The sequence below is a fragment of the Herpailurus yagouaroundi genome, unplaced genomic scaffold (genome assembly GCF_014898765.1).
Source record: "Herpailurus yagouaroundi ecotype Mexico unplaced genomic scaffold, PumYag 210, whole genome shotgun sequence".
Lineage (NCBI taxonomy): Eukaryota > Metazoa > Chordata > Mammalia > Carnivora > Felidae > Herpailurus > Herpailurus yagouaroundi.
In genome coordinates, this window is record NW_024412441.1 from 15176463 (window position 1) to 15191250 (window position 14788).

The 14788-nt window shown below is 46.0% G+C and overlaps 1 protein-coding gene across 4 annotated transcripts in view; it reads right to left on the bottom strand.

The window, feature by feature from the left end:
- Positions 1 to 14788, bottom strand: part of SIX3 (SIX homeobox 3) — a 101173-nt gene that overhangs the window by 43404 nt on the left and 42981 nt on the right. The window contains exon 4 of one of the 4 annotated variants that reach the window (XM_040453861.1): positions 3534 to 3710. The exons of the other annotated variants lie outside the window; for them this stretch is intronic. Coding sequence (XP_040309795.1) covers positions 3702 to 3710 — 9 coding nt within the window. The 3' untranslated portion in view covers positions 3534 to 3701. Of the gene's footprint in view, positions 1 to 3533; positions 3711 to 14788 lie in introns of those variants that run through there. 4 annotated transcript variants of the gene reach the window in all.

The window sequence follows — 14788 nt, forward strand, 5'->3', positions numbered from 1 at the left end:
TCACCCACTCTGATTAGCACCATTCCTCCTGTACTCTAGGTGCTCCTGGAACACAACAGCCTAATTAATAAACCAGATAAATGTGAAGTGCGTGCTAGAGAGGGCATCTCCAATGTAGACAGAGGCCTGGATCTGTGTTCTCAGGTGTGAAGTGAAAGGATCTCCTCTTCAAATCCAACCTGTGTGTTTCTCTGGGACGTATTAGAGCAGGCAGCAGAGAACTCTAGAAGAGTGGACTTTTCTGGAACCAATGTTTTGGGGGAAAATGTTTACTCCCTGGAAGCCAGGGAGAGCAGCAGCCTATTCACGAGCCCTAAGAAACGCTTTCCTCATGAGGTGTGGGAATGGAGCAATGGGCAGAGAAAGGGAGAGTACGGACAGATCAACTGACGCCAACACTTAACCATAATGGAGAAAATGAGATCTGGCTTCACCCACACAGAGCGACCTGCACACATACTGCTAGTTTTATCCCATGGAGGGGACACTAGGTGGGGACACAGGAGATCTGGCGTTTTACCTCTATCCTTGCATTCCTGTGCAATCTTGAACAAGTCAGCAAGACTCCCTGAACATCAGTTCCCCTGACAATAAAGGGAGAGAAGACTCTTTATAGCCTCTCATTCTATAGACGTGACAGAGGAAATCTAATCAGTGTGAACAACAGCTTAAAATCTTTGGAAGCAAGACATTTGGAAGGAAGGTATGGGTAAGAGCATTATTCCTTTAGGAGGCAATTGATCTTTGACAGCATTCACACTATTCCACTAAACATGGGGTTAGAGGACAATTAATTGAACCTACTGTCTTATGAGCTGCTGTGCTGGGATTTTCAAAGGGAGCTTTAGGAGGGAAAAAAAGTCTCCAGAGAAAATGGCAGAGCCAGGAGCTCCAAAAGCCCACCCCCTCCATAAAAGCAACAACATTAAAATTTGGCAGAAACTGTCCGCAGCAATTTTTTTTAGAACTCTGGAGACTAACTAGAAGCTTGAAGCAACCCAGGGAGACCTCATTTGAGAATACGGCTGAATCTTAGTAAGAACATCAAGCTTTGTGGCATTTTCCTTACTCTTCCATTCCTCACTCCTCAGCTCCTCAGGAGCCTTAAAAAGAACAGTCTGGGGGCGCCTGGGTGGCACAGTCGGTTAAGCGTCTGACTTCAGCCAGGTCACGATCTCGCGGTCCGGAGTTCGAGCCCCGCGTCAGGCTCTGGGCTGATGGCTCGGAGCCTGGAGCCTGTTTCCGATTCTGTGTCTCCCTCTCTCTCTGCCCCTCCCCTGTTCATGCTCTGTCTCTCTCTGTCCCAAAAATAAATAAACGTTGAAAAAAAAATTTTTTTTAAATAAAAAAAAATAAAAAATAAAAAAATAAAAAAAAAAGAACAGTCTGCATTCCCAGTGCCGAGAAGGGGCAGAATACAGGGACCCCAGTTACAAACTGATCTTAGTTCATCTGTATGGCGGCTCCCTGGAAAATGTACTCAAACATTTGCCTGCATCTCGACTGCCTAACTGGAACTCACCTTCTGCTACAGCCACCAACCAAGGAACCTTTTTCGAAAACATTTATAGGCAAATGTTTCCATTTCTGCTGCCCGAGGCAATGGATAACAGTCGGGCAAAGAATAGATCACTCCAAAAGCTTATAAGAAAGGCTGGGGAGTAAGGTATTTTGGGGAAAAGGGCTTTGAGAAGCTCCAACATATTCCTGGGATTCTAGAAGGACACACCCATGCTGAGAGCTATGTGCGCCAAAGGCCCTACACTTTTGCCTCTGGCTGTCCTGAGACTGCACAAGCAGGAGGTGAAGGCTAAGTTAGAGTTGTAAAATTCCTGACTGAGTGTTGAAGCCCCAGGCCAAAGCCAACACGCACACTGAATCTCTCCATAAAGACTGGGAGATTTTATTTTTTTAAGTAATCTCCACACCCAACGTGGGGCTCAAACTCATGATCCCAAGACCAACAGTTGCATGCTCTACCGACTAAGGCAGCCAGGTGCCCCAAGACTAGGAGATTTTTCTTGGTCTGTTCCGGGTTTTTAGAACAATCCCTGTCCAGGGCGCCTGGGTGGCTCAGTCGGTTAAGGGGCTGACTTCCGCTCAGGTCATGATCTCACAAGGTTGGAGAGTTTGGGCCCTGCATCTGGCTCTGTGCTGACAGCTCGGAGCCTGGAGCCTGCTTCAGATTCTGTGTCTCTCTGCCCCTCCCCAGCTCACACTCTGTCCCTCTCTCTCAAAAATAAATAAACATTTAAAGAAATTTTATTTTTTTTATTTTTTTATTTTTTTTTTCAACGTTTATTTACTTTTTGGGACAGAGAGAGACAGAGCATGAACGGGCGAGGGGCAGAGAGAGAGGGAGACACAGAATCGGAAACAGGCTCCAGGCTCCGAGCCATCAGCCCAGAGCCCGACGCGGGGCTCGAACTCACAGACCGCGAGATCGTGACCTGGCCGAAGTCGGACGCTTAACCGACTGCGCCACCCAGGCGCCCCTAAAGAAATTTTAATAAAAAATAAATAAAGTGCAAAATGAGGAAATGAGTGCATTTGAGTATAATGATGCAGCAGCTGTGGAAAACAGTTTGACGGTTCCTCAAAAAATTAAACACAGAATTACCATGTGATACAGCAATTCCACTCCTAAATATATACCCAAAGGAAGTTAAAGTAGGAGCTCAAACAGATACTTTCACACCAATATTCACAGCAGCATTACTCACAATAGACAAAAGGTGGAAACAACCCAAGTGTCCATCAACAGATGAAAAGATAAACAAAATGTGGTTTATGCATACAATGGAGTATTCATTCAAAAAGACTGTAAAGGGGACTGAAATTCTTATACATGCCACAGCATGGATGAATCTTGAAGACATTATATTAAGTGAAACAAAAGGACAAATACTGTATGATTTCACTTATGTGAAGTATCTAGAATAGGCAAATTTATAAGCAACAGGAGGTAGAAGGGAGGTCGCTTTCTACTAGACTGAAGAAAAGGGATATGAGGAGTTCTCATTTAATCATAATGAGGGTACAGAGTTTCTGTTTGGGAGGATGAGAAAACCTGGTAATGGACAGTGGCGATGGTTACATAACATTGTCAATGTACTTAATGCCCCTGAACTGTTCACTTCAAAATGATTAAAATTATAAATTTTATGTATATCACCACAATAAAAAAATATAAAAAGAAAAAACTACAAGGTACACAAAGAAGCAAGAAATGGTAGCCTGGACACAGAAAAAAATAGGCAATTAATACAACCTGCCCCTGAAATCCTAGACATTGATTTTACTAGAAGACTCTAAATCACCTATTTTAAATAGGATCAAGGTGGTAAAGGAAGCCATCTGTAAAGAACTAAAGAGGGGCGCCTGTCTGGCTCAGTCAGTAGAGCACACAACTCTTGATCTTGGGGTGGTGAGTTCAAGCACCACATTGGACTTAAAAAAATAATAAATTAAATACATACATTTATTTAAAAAAAAAAAAGAACTAAAGAAAAGCATGAGAACAACATCTCACCAGACAGAGAGTATCAATAAAGAAATTGGAACCATATAAAGTAACCAGATAGAAATTCTCAAGTTGAAAATGACAAAAACTGAAGTGTAAAAATCACCATCGGGACTCAACATTCCTTTTGAGCTGGCAGAAGAAAGCATCAGCCAACTTGAAGGTAGGTTAATTGGAGTTATCCAGTCTAAGGAAGAGAAAGAAGAATGAAGACAAATGAACAGAGCCCATGAGCCAGAAGATGGTATGATGACATATTCAAAGGACTGAAAGAAAAAACTGTCAACCATGATTCTATATCCAGCAAACCATTTCCTCAAAACTGTGCCCAGAGGAATTGAAAACTTAGGTCCACACAAAAACCTGCACACAGATGTTTATAACAGCTTTGTTCATAATTGTCAGAATAAGTTATTCCTAAACCTGGAAGCAACCAAGATGCTCTTCAGTGGGTGAATGAGTAAGTAGGGGGATGCATAACAATGGATACATATCTTTATAAACTTGTCCAAGACCATATAATGTACAATGTCAAGTGTGTACCCTAAAGGAAACCGTGGACTTTTGTGATTATGATGTGGCAATGTAGGTCCATCCTTGTAACAAAAGTACAACTCTGGGGATAGAGAATGCATAGGAAATCTCTGTACAATCTTCCCAATTTTGCTATGAACCTAAAACTGCTCTAAAATAATAAAATCTTCTTAAAAAGAAAGTCAAAGCAAGGGGGAGAAATTAAGACGTTTCCTGACAGAGTGAGTTTTGCTTTCTGACAATATCCTTAAGTACTACCTAAAGACCCTCAGCTTTGCAGTGAATACCAGGTTATGAAACCATGGCCCTCCTACCAGGGTGGAAAGAGACTCTGGGCCTCGGTTTCATCATTGCCTTGTGCTACCAGTTAACACTCCGCGCTCCTCACTATGAAAACCAGTGCCTGGGTGGCTCAGTCGGTTAAGCTTCTGACTTTGGCTCACGTCATGATCTCGCACTCTGTGAGTTTGAGCCCCGCATCAGGGTCTGTGCTGACAGCTCAAAGCCTGGAACCTACTTCAGATTCTGTGTGTCCCTCTCTTTCTGTCCCTCCCCTGCTCGTACTGTCTCTCTCTCTCTCTCTCTAAAAAATCAATAAACATTTTTTAAAAATTTAGAAAAAAGCATATTATCTATCTCTCCTTTTTCACAGTTGAGAGAAAGTTTTCAGACGGTTGTGCAATGGACTGTCTTCCTTCATCTTCTATTCCGGTGTGATGACTGACATTTGAAGCTAGAGGTTAGGAGGAGGAAGAGTTAGGGCTTTGAAGGAAAAGTATGGGCTAAAAGGTGGAAGTGCTCATTACACTGGGGAAGGAAATGAGTAAAATGTCAGAGAGAAGAAAAAAAAACTTCTAAGGTAAAGGACAAATTATTGCATCTGGCCCCTTCTACAACCAGAGGGAGGCATACCATCTATGGAGCCTCTTTGAATTTTAGGCAACATATTCGTCATTTGGGTCTGTGACTCTGGCCCATTTACTGAGTGTCTCGAAAAGGAGCTAGTTTTGAGTGGGGGTCAGAACAGAAGAGGGCTCTGCAATAGGTCCAAGCTGCTGTGTAAGCTGCTCTGACACGGGCTTTGTGATCCAAAAGATCTAATGGTGCACAAAGTGTCGAGGGCAGACGAGGATGCCGTTTGGAAACTTTGGCGAGCTCCTTTAGGACAAGCGCAGCACAGGCCTTTAGGCATCTGGAGCGAAGCCCTGTCATCCTCTGCAGATAACTACTCTCCTTTTAAGAAACAGCTTTTGGCCTGCTACTGGGCCCTCGCTGAGACTTAACACTTAACCATGGGTGAAATCAAGTTCCCATGTGATCTGAGCTGCTGGTCATGACCTGGGTGTTACCTGACCCACCACGCCATAAAGATGGGCATACACTGCAGCATTCCATCATCAAATGGAGGTGGTATTATGACACGGGACCCGAACACATCCTGAAGGCGCAAGTAAGTTCCATGAAGAGGCAGCCCAAATGCCCACAGTCGCTACCCCTGCCACACTATCGGCTCTCTCCCAGCCCGCACCTACAGCTTCACGGGGAGTTCCCTCCAATCAGACGACGGAGAAAGAACTCAAGCTTAGCTCACAGATGGTTCTGCATGACGTGCAGGCACCACCTGAAAGCAGACAGCTGCGGCACTACAGCTCCTTTCTGAGCATCCCTGAAAGACGGAGGTAAGGGGAATCCTCCTTGTGGGCAGACCTTTGAGCGGTTCACCAGGTTGTTCCTTTTGCTTGGAAGGAAAAACGGCCAGACGTGTGATTAAATATCAATTCATGGGCTGTGGTCGATGGTTTGGCTAGACGGGATGACTTGGAAGGAACACAACTGGAAAACTGGTGACAGGGAAGTCTGGGAAAGAAGTATGTGGACAGACCTTTCTGCATGGGTGAAAACATCATGTGTCTCATGTCAAGGCCCCTGGAGGAGTGACCTCAACCAAGGAGGACCTGAATAATCAAGTGGATAGGATGACCTGTTCTGTGGATACCAGTCAGCCTCTCTTCTCAGCCATCTCTGTTCCCAATGGAACAGCCATCTCTGTTCCCACCAATGGGCTCATGAACAAAGTGGCTGGGGCGGAGGAGGAAGGTTATACATGGGTTCAGCAACATGGACTTCAACTCACCAAGGCAAGCCTGGCTACCACCACCACTGAGTGTCCAATATGCCAGAAGCAGAGACCAAAACTGAATCTCTGATAGGGCACCATTCCCAGGGAATGGTTGATTACATTGGACCACTTCCATCATGGAAGGGGCAGGGTTCTTACTGGAATAGACACTCACTCTGGATATGGATTTGTCTTCCTTCAGTGAAATCCTTTTGCCAAAACCACCATCCACAGACTTGTAGAATGCCTTATCTACTATCATAGTATTCCATATAGCATTGCTTCTGACCAAGAAACTCACCCCATGGCAAAAGAAGTGTAGCAATATGCCCATGCTCAAAGAATTCACTGATCTTATCAGATCCCCCACCATCCTGAAGCACCTGACTTGATAGAAAGATGGAATGGTCCTTTGAAGATTTAAAGCACCAGTTAGGTGGCAACACCTTGCAAGGCTGGGGCAAGGTTCTCCAGAAAGCTGTATATGCTCTGAATTAGCGTCCAACATACAGCACTGTTTCTCCCGTAGCCAGAATTCAAAGGCCCGGGAAGCAAGAGGTAGGGATGGGAGTGGCACCACTCCCTATTATCCCTAGTGACCCACCAGCAAACATTTTGCTTCCTGTTCCCATGACAATATGCTCTGCTGGCCTAGAGGTCTCAGTTCCAGAAGGAGAAATGTTCCCACTAGGAATCACAGCGATGATTCCATTGAACTGGAAGTTGAGACTGCCACCTGCCCACTGTGGGCTTCTCATGCCTCTGAATCCACAGGCAAGAAGGACATTACTGTGCTGGCTGGGTGATTGGTCCTGACTACCGAGAGGAAACGGGACTGTACTCCACAGTGGAGGTAAGCTTGAGTGTGTCTGGAAAACAGGAAATCCCTTAGGGCATCTCTTAGCATTATCATGACCTGTGATTAAGGTCAGTGGAAAGCTACAGCAACCCAAATAAGGCAGGACTACTAATGGTCCAGACCCTTCAAGAACCACTGCCCCAGGTAAAGAAATACAACCAGCTGAGGTGCTTGCTGAAGGCAAAGGGAATCCAGAATGGATGGTGAAAGAAGGTAATTAAATACCAGCTACAACCCTGTGATCAGTTACAGAAATTAAGACTATAATTATCAAGAGTATTTCCTCCTCATTTTGTTATGAATATATTTGTGGCTGTATATGTATATATTTTAAGTAAATATCTTTGGGTTTTTCCCTCTCTTATTCCCTAATTATGTAACATAAGATGTATTGACTTTATATCATAGTATTTAAGGATTGTTCATTTTACATCATCGTATTTAAGTTATGGGAAATCAAGAAGAGTAAACACCACTCAAGGGCTTTATCGCTCTTCTGGGGAAGGGGTTGCTGCATTTTCAGTGGTACTCTTTTTTTTTTTTTTTAATTTTTCAACGTTTATTTATTTTTGGGACAGAGAGAGACAGAGCATGAACGGGGGAGGGGCAGAGAGAGGGAGACACAGAATCCGAAATGGGCTCCAGGCTCTGAGCCATCAGCCCAGAGCCTGATGCGGGGCTCGAACTCAGGGACCGCGAGATCGTGACCTGGCTGAAGTCGGACGCCCAACCGACTGCGCCACCCAGGCGCCCCTCTGGAAGTGTTCTTAAAGGAAAAGGATTCCTTCCTCCTTCCTGCTGACAGGAATATAGACATGATGGTGGAGCTGCTACGGCCACCTTGGACCGTGAGGCAGCATACTAAAGTCGGTGGAAAAGCCAGGCAAAAGAAGTCTGAATTTTATGACTTTGGAGTAGCTATTCCAGCCCTAGACTTTCTTTTCCTCACTGCCCTAATGTAAAAGAAAAATAAGCCCCCATTTTATTTAAAGCCCTTGGGTTTTCTGGCACATGCAGTTGTATCTAAGTTAACTACCTTTCTAAATTCAGAGTATAATCTTCCTGCCTGGAACCTACCCTGTGGCCCTTTTATGTACGTAATTTGCATTTGTTCTTTCAATATTTCTCTGACGTGTAGTATTAAGTCTGACCATTCCTAGTTCACAAAGGTATGGTAAACTTGCACACTTCCATTTAAAGTACTGCCTAAGGCAATGAACTCAGCGTAGCTGAGAAGTTGTACCTCCTCGTTCCCCAGGGCATGCTGTCCCCACCAGAGGGTACCGTGCAGAGGTAAGTTACAGCATAGCCCCTCCTCCGAGAGAAGCAAGTTCCCTGTGCTGGCTTCCCTTCGGCAGCGCATATGCTAAAATGGAAACAGTGCAGAGCAAGTCCTCAGCCACTCAGATCCCTAGATAAATTTGCCCGGACTCAGGAAGCTACCAGAGATGTTTCCACTTTTAGTCAGGCTGGCACTCTCAGGAAGAGTCCAGAGGCAGACAGAGAGAGGAAAAACTCTGTAGGTGTTTCTTAATAGCTGTGCAGGATAATGAGCTATTGGAAGCCAGAGAGAATGGACTTTATCCCCTTCCCAGCCTATGGGATCAGTACCCAAACTATTTTACCTCATGGCTCACCTGGGCGACTTAGGCGGTTTAGCATCCAACTTCTGCTCAGGTCATGATCTTGTGGTTCCTGAGTTCGAGCCCCAGACTGGGCTTGTTGCTATCAGCCTGTCAGCTCAGAGCCCGCTTTGGATCCTCTGTTCCCCTGTGTCTGCCCCTCCCCCACTTGTGTTCTCTCAAAAATAAATATACGTGTGTGTGTGTATGAACTATTTTACCTTGTGTAAATGCTCTGGAAGATCATGGTGAAATCTCTAGATGACACGCTGCTCTCCTAGAGGGTGAAGGACTTGAGAAGATGAGAACAAGTCCAGGAAGACCTCGCAAAGGCACATGAGTGGGCAGAGCAGTGACAGGTAAACTGAGGCAAGCAGCTGGCAGCCCGGGGGCAAATAGCCTACATTTGTGGGCTGGGGAGCTGAAGGTGAAGGCACAGGGTTTATTGTTAATTGCTCTTCAACGACATTAACCAATGAGCTGGTGTAGTCAAGGTCAGTGCGATTCAGCTGCCCACTATCAATCAAGAGTCTAGGATGTGTCAGGCATCATACCCAGAGCTAGTTTGCAAATACATGCAAGATGCACGCCCTGTTTTCATGGGGTACGTGGTCCAGATGCCGCCAGGAAGGGGTCTTGAAATATTCTCCTTCCTCGCTTTCTGGTACATTGTTCTGCTTGGATTATTTGTTTAGTTTTGCATTCTAAAGATTGTTTGCAAATCCTTTGGAGCTTCTTGACCATTTGGGGATGGGCAAATTTTTGAAACTAGATATGATCATCCCGGCACTCAAACATTTCTGTTACACAAGGAATACAAATGCTTGAGGGTGTTGATGACAATTCTTTTGGGGCACATCCAATGTTCTCTTGCAGTTTCTTGAATACAGCAGGTAACGTATTTCCACCTGGAACTTGACCTGAAGATGGGTACCAGCCTCAATTTATATATGAAATGTTAGTAACACTTTATTTCAAATTTTATAAATAAAATTAAAACATGAAAGTTATTTTCTTGTCTCGCCTCCAAAGGGTCATTTCGTGGATGGGGTCCTAGATCCAAGGTATTTCGGAAGGCGGTCTTGAAATTTGAAAAAAGGGTTTTGAGTAGAGAAGGAAGGACTAGATTTAGTCAGCACAGAGTGCGAGGCAGATCTAGAGAAGCTAATGTCAATTCCATAAGTGTGGTGGTTTCAAAACACTGTGGCAACTTTTTTTACGCCTCTTCCAACGAGAGACAGAATTTATCTCCCTTCCCCTAGAAACCCGGGCAAGTCTCTGGCTACTTTGATCAACCAGATATGGTAGAAAGGGCATTATGTGGGGCATCTGAGTGGCTCAGTCGATTAAGCAACCAACTTCCACTTGGGTCATGATCTCGCAGTCCATGGGTTCGAGCCCCGCATCCGGCTCTGTGTTGACAGCTCAGAGCCGGGAACCTGCTTCGGATTCTGTGTCTCTCTCTCTCTCTACCCCTTCCCCACTTGTGCTCTGTCTCTGTCTCCCTCTGTCAAAGTAAATAAATATTAAATAAATAAATAAATAAATAAATAAATAAATAAATTTTTAAAAAGAAAAGGCATTATGTGATTTCCAAGATTAGGTGACACAAGGCCATGAAGCTTCCACCTTGATCACTGAACATGCACTTCTGGAGCTCTGGGCCTTCAGATCAGAAGCCCTGAGGCCATGGGCTGGAGTACACGGAGACACTCTGCTTGGCAGGCCCAGCCCAGCCTTCCGGCCTTCCTGCTAAGGAGCCAGACACCCAAGAGAAACTCAGACCCTCCAGATCAGCTCATCAGCCAGCTCACTGCCACTGCCACTGTGTGACCTCTGAACAGAAGAATCAGCCAGGCAAGGGAATTCCTGACACACAAAGTTGTGAGATACAAGAACTTGGAAATATGGTTGCTTTATTTATTTTTTAATGTTTATTTATTTTGAGAGAGAGAGAGAGAGAGAGCATGAAAGGGGGAGAGGCAGAGAGAGAGGGAGACACAGAATCCGAAGCAGGCTCCAGGCTCTGAGCTGTCAGCACAGGGCCCAATGTGGGGCTCAAACCCACAAACTATGAGACCATTACCTGAGCTGAAGTCAGACGCCCAACAGACTGAGCCACCCAGGTGCCCCGAAATATGGTTGTTTTAAATCACTAAACATGGGGGTAGTTGTTATGCCGCAGAGGATAACCAGACAATAAGGAAAGAGTTTCTCAAAAAGCAGAGTTCTGGAACAGTGGGACAGACTGCCTTGGGAGGGAGTGATGGCAGGTAGTATTTGATAAGAGCTGGACAGGTGTTAGCCAATGGTGGGTGGGAGGTGGCTATGCTGTCATGGAAGATGCTGAAGTCAGGTGACACGACTAGGTCCTACCCCTAAGTAGCTGTGAGTCCTTGGGCAAATCACTTTACTGTGCATCTCACGGGCCTGTACCGAGCATTGAAATGGATGCAAACACCACCTGCAAACTGCAAGGGACCCTGCTTCCCTCCGGTCGTCACATTGCAGAAGGGAATCCTGCACTGGGTGAACAATTGGATTAGGTGAATTAACCTTGAGATTCTAGGAAAAGGGAGGCAGTCCTACTTCACGGAGTAGTGTCACTTATAGGTCAGGATTTCATCTTTCCAAAGACTGCTCAGAATTAAATGCCGGGTTCTCCCTGCTGCTTCCCCAGCCTCTGCGACGTGAGTGGCAGCCGGGCAAGAGATCTATTTATTAGGTTGAAAATATAAGCAAATTTTAGAAGCCCTAGATACGGATGGCAAATCTCTATAGAAGGAGGCCGGGGGTGTTTGGGAAAAGCCCCAGAATCTGAGGGCGATAGACAGCATAATTATGATTTGCCCAAATTCCTTCAGTGCCCCTGGTCTAGAAGGCCAATCGCCAAGTGTTTCTGACAAGTGTGTTTATGATGTTCAGTTAAAGAAACAGAAATAGCGCGGGTCCTGGGAGGTATTCTCAAATACTGAGAAGGGGAGTCCCAGGTGGTGACGCACATCCCTAGACTGCAAACTCAGAAACTGCCCGCCCCGGCGCGCCGGAATCTCCGAAGGTAAAGTTATGGCGCCACCTGCTGGAGAAACAGAGACGGGATTCCCTCCCGTCGTTTTCTCCCTAACCTTTAGCCCTACAGCTCAATCTTTAAGCTCCGCCCTAAAGACCCAAGACCTGCCGGGAACCACCTCCCAGCCAGATGGGAAACCACTATCCTGCTTACCAATATGCCTTCAGCTTTTCAAAGCCTGTGCTTTGGGGATTGGAGAATCGGAATGTGATAAGCCTAGCAGTCTTTCCCAAAGGAGGCTGGGAGAGTCTGTATAGGGCCAGAGGAGAGATGGGGGGCCCTGAGATTGCTCTGCCTGCAGATCAGCAGCCCTCCCTGACCCCACCCCCACCCCCCCCCCACCCCCACTCCCCCACCCCCGTCTTCCCCTGCCAGCTCACCATGGTGAGAGGCCTCTTCCCAGAGCTTTCTGGAAGAGCGCTGCTGTACCTCTGAGGGAAGAGGCACGGACAGGTAAGAGATGGCACACAAGTGAGCCTACAGAGATCCAAACACTGATGAATTTGCCCGTACCCCATTCTGTGTGGACTGACTCTAAAAGGCTCTGTAATGACCCAATAATGGCCAGGAGATGCTGTGAAAATGGCTCCCTCCTCCAGGGATCATTAGAAAGCTATTAAGGGTGTCTAATTATTTCCTAGTGCTAATAAAGGTGCTAATAAGCCAGGCAAGTTTTCCCACTTTTATGGAGATAATTAGAAGGCAATTACTTTTTTATGTACAAAAAGGACTGAAACCTTAGCTACTGTCTCTGCAGCTGGATTTTGTTCTGCACCCGTGACAGAAGCTGGTCTGTAGCACTTCAACATGCATTAACAAGAGTCTTGGGTTTTTTTGTTTTTGTTTTTTTTTTTATTTTTTTTTCAACGTTTTTATTTATTTTTGGGACAGAGAGAGACAGAGCATGAACGAGGGAGGGGCAGAGAGAGAGGGAGACACAGAATCGGAAACAGGCTCCAGGCTCCGAGCCATCAGCCCAGAGCCTGACGCGGGGCTCGAACTCATGGACCGCGAGATCGTGACCTGGCTGAAGTCGGACGCTTAACCGACTGCGCCACCCAGGCGCCCCTAGTCTTGGGTTTTTAAACTCCATACTACCAGTCTACCTCAATAAAAGGTTAGTCTGAAGGAAGCAGAGAGAGAAAATAGAGGTAATCTATCATCCTCTAGGACTTTGGGGTAAGGGGCCATCTTGGTTGTACATTCTACTTCAGGAATTGTGTCCCAACTAGCTCTCAGACAGTGGTTCTCAAATTTGGGCACACATCCGAACCGTCTGGAAGCTTGCTCAAACATTGCTGGGTCCCACCCTAGAGTTTCTGTCTCGCCAAACCTGGGGAAGGGGGTGAGAATTTACATTTCTTTTCTTTTTTCATTTTTATTTATTTTGAGAGAGAGAGAGAGAGAGAGTCCCAAGCAGGCTCTGCAGTGTCCAAGCAGAGCCTGACCCCGGGCTCGAACCCACGAACCATGAGATCACGACCCGAGCGGAAACCAAGAGTTGGCCACTTAACGGACTGAGCCACCCAGGCGCCCGGAGAATTTACCTTCCTAATAGATTCCCAGGTGAAAAACACTGCTCTACAACAAGTGTTTCTGACTTGGAGTCCTCAGATACCCCCTCTGACTCCCTCCCTGCCAAGAGATTAACGGGTAGGATTCAAAAGTATACTTGACTTTGCAGGGGGGGTGGGGTGGGGAATGACATCTTTATCTTCACTAACTTCCAACTGAAATTCAGCTTTTTCTTAAGTTATGAATGCAAGCCATCAACCACAGCAGTATTAGCAGTGATAACAGGCATTTTCCAATCCTGTTACATCCATAACAGGTATCTTCCAGAATCATCTGTGCACATCACTCCTTCAAAACTCCAATGGTTATTAGTCCTGTCAGTAGATTTTATTATGTAATCCAGAATTGGAAAAGCACATACATTACTATATCACTACTTTCAAAAATATTTTGATAACTGTATTTCAAAATGATTGGTTTCCTTTGAGGGCCTCTGTACTTTCTTTTATGCATCTGATAATGTTACTCAGGCTGCCCAGGGAGGAGAGGGAAGGGAGGTGGGGCCCATAGCACACACACACAAAGGTAAAAACTTTGTTCTTAGGAGGTGAAATTAATCCTCAAGGAGAATTCAGAGGCTGCTCCAAGGGAAAAATCTGAAAGGAGTGATGTTAGTGCTTGTATGGGCAAGGAGGAGGGTGGACAGGGAGGTGTCCTAGAGGCAGAGGAATGGATAAGATGGCAGGCTGTCAGCTGGCAAAGTGAAACTTCGCGTAGCAAATCGTCCCTAGAATTCAAATCTTCCTAGATTGTTTCTTAGCCAGAAGGTGTCTGGGACTTGCTTTGCTTTTTTTTTATCTCTTCCTCTCTCCGTTGTATGTTGAGACAAATCTCCCAACTGTGGCTTTGAGTACAACCCCCATGCCTCTCTGCATCATCCCTCTTCTCAAACCACGCACCCTTTCTGACTCCAGAGAAACACACTGAAGCTTTGTTTAAGAACATGCATATCGCGATGTCCTGCACTCAGGTGCTTGACTCCTTTTTATTTGCTCTGTGTCCTTAGGCAAAGTCTCCTATCCTTTCTGGGCTCAGGATCAACCCATCTAGTAGTCAGAAGGCTATTTCCATTTTCCTGAGTGCTCCAGGTGGGGAGGATGGGGAGTTCTCTTAAAGTCTGAGAAGAGGATGGCTCCTGCCATGCCCAAGATTCAGAGAGCTCTGACGCAGCCTCTTTCTCATCCATCCGCCCATCCTTGATGCCTGCCTTAGAAACAGAGGACATGACCCCTCGGCCTTGAGGACGGGAGAGACAGACTTCTACAAAAAATGACAGCATGTCGAGGTAAGTGCTGTCCGGGACGTCTGCAAAAACACTCCAGGTGCAGGTGAGCAAGTGGCTAATTCTCCCTGGAGCGGGGCAGCTGGGCTGAGACATGGGTTGCACCCTGGCTGCACATGGCGGGCTGAAGGAAAGGAGGATGGGGGTGACATTTTGGGGGATGATCTTCCGTTAACCAAACTGGGGCATTTAGGAGGGAAGCAG